General features: G+C 38.1%; 1 protein-coding gene across 2 annotated transcripts in view; it reads right to left on the reverse strand.

Annotated features, from left to right (window-relative positions):
* The window catches only part of si:dkey-34e4.1 (carboxyl-terminal PDZ ligand of neuronal nitric oxide synthase protein), a 55,733-nt gene extending 53,994 nt beyond the window's left edge, over positions 1-1,739 (reverse strand). For both annotated transcript variants that reach the window (XM_026922512.3, XM_053230515.1), the window contains exon 1: positions 1,197-1,739. In XM_026922512.3, coding sequence (XP_026778313.3) covers positions 1,197-1,301 — 105 coding nt within the window. In that variant the 5' untranslated portion in view covers positions 1,302-1,739. The remainder of the gene's footprint in view (positions 1-1,196) is intronic.
* Positions 1,740-6,201: the final 4,462 nt, after the last annotated feature.

Genomic DNA, 6,201 nt, shown 5'->3' on the forward strand with positions numbered 1-6,201 from the left:
TGTGTGCTTCCAACTTTGTGGAAACAGTCTGGGGAAGAACCACATATGGGTGTGATGGTCAGGTGTCCACATACTTTTGGCCATACAGTATAGGTTTGCTGACAAGCGGCCAGTAATTTTGCTTTAAAAGAACCTGTGAAAAACTGAGTTTATAGACACTTTCATTTAATGTCTACAAAAGTAAATTATTTCAAAAGGAAAATGTGGGAAAATATTTTTTAAAAGATTAACATTTTACAAATCTGATGGTTCTAGAGTTTAAAGCAGAAAAAACATAAAGAAGGAAAACTTTTCTCAGATACACAGATCTCAGGAAAGTGTATTGTGACATAATTGATCACGTTATCGATATAATATCATCTTACTTCCCAGCTCAACCGATTTATAAATTACAACTGTATTTTTAATCCATGGTGTGCAATTATATATCCATTATATCCATCATATATCTATATTATATATCACATTGGTGAACCATTTGGGTAGCATAGTTAACAATTCGGCCTAAAATATTTTAATCATATCTTTTTGTTGTTGTTGTTGTTGATTGTTTGAATGCTGCGATTCTTTACCATGCAGAAATACTCAGCTCTCATATTGCTTGTAAAAATAATAATAAAAAAAAAAAAACGCAGACCTTTTTTCAGACTTTTTCAGACTTTCCAGAGCTTCTATGAGCATCATTCCTGCTGCTTTTAGAGGTCATGGAAAGGGAAAATGAGAAATGTAATATGCATTAGGGACTGTGCATCAGTGCAGAAAATAAGGGAATGTCTCCAAGTAATGGATTTCAAACCTCAGTGTCTTGAATTTTACTTTGTCAGCAGGATATCCTTGTTTTTCTGAAAAATGTTTGACAATTTTTATTCCAGGGCTGGATTTTTAATTAGTTTTCCAGACTTTCTATAGTTTTCCAGCCTTTTGCAAGAACCCTGATTTATTAGTAAGGCAATGTAATTTCGAGAAACCAGTCTAACTCTAAATTAAATGTGGTAGGACTTAATCTAAATGTAAAACCCAAATCATTGCATATAAATCTATAGCAATAAGGCAAGGTTGTGGTCAAGTTACTTCTGAAATATTTTTCCCACTATTTTTTTCCTCAAGAGAGGTTAAACTACCGACGCAGCGTGCAATAATGAAACAAGTTCAACTCCACACATGTACACTCGGAGCAGTTTACTCGGTTATTTCACCTTGGCTTGGAAATGAATGCCGTGCTGAAACGCCTCGTCGTTGTGAAGCGGCACGCGCGAATCCGCCGCGTCGTCCACCAGGTTGTACCTGTTCCTGCCGGGCATTTTCCCCTCAAAATCCCCCCCACACACACACACACACAGTCCACACCGTCCAGGGAAATTCCACTCAAAAATCTGGGATGGTTCGGGACACAGCACACATGTCTGTTTCCTCAAAAAATGCCCCAGCGTTTACACAGCCGCCCAAGACGAGGCGCGAGCGCAGGACGCATTGTGGAGCCTGTCAGCGCGTGAATCCAGAAACAGGGCACGAGGACAAACAGAGGAAGGGGGAGGATCCAAAACAAAACAATACAATGATATTATTATTTTTTCCCTTCGCTTGTCCCACTTCTGAGCGTTTCACCGACCGTTTCGTACTTGTTAATGTTTACTACAGACGTCTGACTGTAAATACACTTACATTTCATGTATTAACGGTTACCGCACTTCAAAGCTAAAAATTCCCAAGAGCTTCCTCCTACTGGGGCAGGTTGGCACGCGGGCCGGTGGGAGGAGCTTATTTGCATATCACGCTATAATCTGGTCGTATTGGAGCAAAGTTCTGTCACGTGACCACGTTCCAAAAGGCAGTTGTTTTGTTTATTTACACAGACAAATTCAAAAGGAATAAAATAACCGTTGCTCTGGCAACTCAAAGTGACCTTTCAGGTCAAAGTGACCTGTTTAAAACTGTCACTTAAAGTGCAGCTTTTAAACATGAAACTGTGTATTTGGCTCATTTTCTCTACTGAACATGAAAAAGGGAAATGTCCCTTCATATTTATATTACCCAGCTCATGTTAGTCATGTTAACCCCATAAAATAAAACATATTGCAAAAAAGGGATGAAAAAAATAGAAATAGAAACCCTCATAGAATTTGTAATGGTTTTAATGGTTATAATGGGAATTGTATTGGTTTTAATGGAAACTCTAATGGTGCCTGTGGGCCTCTCCTGGTAATATGTTGCCTTCTATTAGTGGCATGTTATGTCTAGTGGATACCATTAAGGACCAACAATGGTAATGGTAATGGTTTTAATGGTTAGCTGATGGTTTGTAATGTTATTTGTAGTGGAAAGCATTAGAATTTCTGTGATGGTTTCTATTGTTTTTGGGGTTTTTTCCAGCAGCGGTCAATTTACCCCAACTGCTTTTTACACAAAAGTGAAACACACAGGTGAACCTCCATGTCTTCTTCGTACTCATACCTGCTACCAAACACAGGGCTTTGTTTCAAGGCCACGCAGTTCAGTTTTGCTCTCATCAGTCCAGAGAACTTTTTTCCACATTTGCAGAATCTCCAAATGGAATTTCCGAAGCTTTTTTTTTTTCAGTAATGGACATTGATGCACCATTAAGAGCATCCAGACCAACTCCTTCACAGCGTGGTATGGCAGCTCCATGGTGTCTGAAAGAAAAGCCCTGCAAAGGGAGGTGAAAACTGACCAACACATCACTGGTGTCCAACTCCCAGCCATTGAACATCTTCACCACAGTAGATGTCTGCACAGAGCATGCAACATCATCCTCCCATCCCAGTCAGAAACTGTTCACGCTCCTTCCTTCCAGGAGGAGATACAGAAACATTCGTACCAGAACCAAAAGGCTCAGGGCCAGCTTCTTCCCCATAACCGTTACCCTGCTGAACTCTACGCTACACCATTAAGCCACTGATGTTTTACTGCCTGTAATCATCCTGCAGTTCTATTCTCTACTGTATATTCTGTACTATCTCTATATAATTGTAGATTCATACTATATATCCCAGGTATCTTTAAAAAAATCTGTATATTATCTGTATATACCTTGTATATTATCTACAGGTAATCTGGGTACTGTTGTATATACAATGTACATATCTCTTATATATATATTTATCTATCTAAAGCCCAGTGTTGTGGAGTGTTCGAGCTGCGTTTGTCCAACTCCAGAGTTACCCTTGGCCTTTTGGTTGCCTCTCTAACTAGCAGGTGGATGGCCTCCTCTAGGCATGTTCTTTGCATTTTTTAATAATAGATTTAATGGTGGTCAAAGTTTGGGATAGTTTTTTACAACCAAACCCTGATTGATAGATACGTTTCCAGAGCTTTGAAAGCTCCTTGGTCTTCATGATGACATTTGTTTAGGTTCTTTAACAAACTCCAGGGTCTTTCAGGAACAGATGTATTTATACTGAGATCACTTGACGATAATTGCAGTCTTGTGACTGACCACAGACCATTCAACTAATCATGTGCACTTCTATATTTAAACATTAACTATAAAGAAACTTCTTCAAAAAAGTTTCATAGTCATAAGTCACAGGTGGTGGGAGTGGTAGAATAATGTACATGTGTCTGCAGTGTTGCTAATCTACTAATGTTGCTAATGATTATATTACTAATGATTTAACTGTTGACATGTGACCATCACACCCATATGTGTTTCTTCTCCAAACTGTTGCCACAAAGTTGGAAGCACACAATTGTGTAGGATGTCTTTGTATACTTATACTGGAACTAAAAGGCAAAAATCTGTTCCAGCATGACAATGCCCCTGTACACAAAACGAGCTCCATGAAGACAGGGTTTGCCAAGGTTGGAGTGGAGGAACTTGAGTGACCTACACAGATCCCTGACCTCAACCCCACTGAACACCTCTGGAATGAAGTGGAACCCCAGAGCTCCTCGCCCGACATCAATGCCTGACCTCACTAATGCTTTTGTGGCTGAATGAGCACAAATCCCCACAGCCACGCTCCAAAATTTAGTGGAAAGCCTTCCCAAATGAATGGAGGTTATTATAACAGCAAGGGGGGGCTAAATCTGGAATGGGATGTTCAACAAGCACATATGGGTGTGATGGTCAAGTGTCCACATACTTTTGCTCATATAGTGTATTATTAAAAGAAGGTGGCATGGTGGTGCAGTGGCATTGCTGCCTCACAGCTCTTGGGTTCTGGGTTCGATCCTAAGCTCAAGCCATTGTCTATGTGGAGTTTTTCATGTTCTTACCATGTTCATATGGGTTTCCTCCATGTTCTCCGGTTTCCTCCTGCCTAAACTGTGTTTGCCGGTCATTTGCATGACTAACGCTACATAGTGATGATGAATTAATCCGAAGTAAAAAATATCATGGAAATCAACAATATTTACCATTAGCTAGAATTTGACTTGGTGCTTAGCCAATGTATGTTAGCTACTGGAGTCGATGCTAGTCTAACCTAGTTTTAGCAAGGAAACCAGAACCTTTGATGTTAATGTTAGCAAGTTAGTAAAACTTACTTCAACATGTTTTTTCAAATTAAATCGAGTTCATGCCTTCTAAGCATGACATAAGCTGTTATGTTCTATAACATTTTACTGAGGCAGTGCCAGGGGTGCACATTCCTAGGTTTGACACACACACAGACAGCTATAGTGCTAACAACATTATGTAGCATGAGAAGGTCAGTGCAGATGACAAATTGGCACGATTCTTGATAGATTTTCTACACTGATTAACTCAATTCAATGCAAGACTGAAATGATTAGATGCTAAGCTGAGCCTTTTTGAATAAGATCTAGCATAAAGTCATTGGATGGACGACCAATTCTTTATTTAACCAAATGGATTTATGCCTTAAAGTGCTGTGGTATAAAATCTTTTGCATACTAACTTATAAATACCTGAGTTCTTTCCAAAAAAAGAAAAGAGCCTTTTCATAATTAATAATTATACAGCTGCTATCATGTGTCTATATATAAGTTGCTATAAGTTGCTATCATATGTCTTGCAGAATCTGCAAAATGTTAATAATTTAAAAAATAAATAAATAAATAAATAAGAGGGTTAGGATTAGGGTTAGATAGATAAGGGTTTTATAAATCATAAAACTTGCATTTTGTTTTTTATTTAGTACTGCCCGGAGTAAGCTATTTCACATAACAGATGTTTACATATAGTCCACAAGACACAGTAATAACTAAATTTACACAAATTAACAAGTTTAAAAGTTTAAATACATTTGATTCTTAATACTGTGTGTTGTAACAGAAAATCCCACTTCACTATCCCAAAAAATTGGAATTAGAGCACCCTCAAGTGGCTGACTCCTGAAATAAATGTAAAGGAGTGTGTATTTTCATTAGGCTATTTCAGGACACAGCTACAAAGGAATGATTAATAAATGTATGAATGAAGTGAATGAAAAACCCAGTTTTTATTTTTGTGAACAGAAAAACAGAAAGAGAGAGAGAGAGAGAGAGGAGCCATAACATCTTTAAAAGCCATGATATCTTCATTGAGGACTAGTGTTACACAGATGTGACATAAGATAATTTATTATAAATGTTGTTGTTTTTATCATATAATATCTGGTAGTATGTTGCTAGAGTGGCATGACACAATGCCTTTTTTTTTAAATGGAGAGTTGACATTTTAAATTGAAACATTTTAAAAGATAGTTTTCACAGCGGGGGTCAATACTTATGCAATCACAACTTTTACATTTTTATTTGTACCTTTCACATACGTGCCAACATATGAACACATTTAAGAAGAGCTGTTGCTTTGTTATCAGTCCACACTCTCAGGAATAAAGGTACCATACTGTACTTCTCCTTGCCACTGTTGTGGTACCATGAAGGGTATCTTTTGTACCTTTAGGAGGTATTTTCTACTTGGGAAAGTGCATGTGGTGGACCTTTAATTAGCACTTAGAGTAAAGCTTTAAAAGTACATCAGTACATTCCTGAGGTCTGATTATGTACCTTAAATTTTTTTTAAAGGTACACTATATGTTTACTGGTGAAAGATACCACCCCAGTGACAAGGAAAAGGTTTCGTAATCTTGTTCGTGAGTGTACTAAACAGATTTTTTTTGTGCGTCTGGCCCACTTGACATTGAACTAAGTGTAACGTGACCTGTTACCTAAAATGAGTTGACATGCCTGTCCTACACCAACCTAACCCATGTTGGATTAGTCCAGGGGTGTCCA

The sequence above is a fragment of the Pangasianodon hypophthalmus genome, chromosome 27, assembly GCF_027358585.1.
Source record: "Pangasianodon hypophthalmus isolate fPanHyp1 chromosome 27, fPanHyp1.pri, whole genome shotgun sequence".
NCBI classification, from domain to species: domain Eukaryota; kingdom Metazoa; phylum Chordata; class Actinopteri; order Siluriformes; family Pangasiidae; genus Pangasianodon; species Pangasianodon hypophthalmus.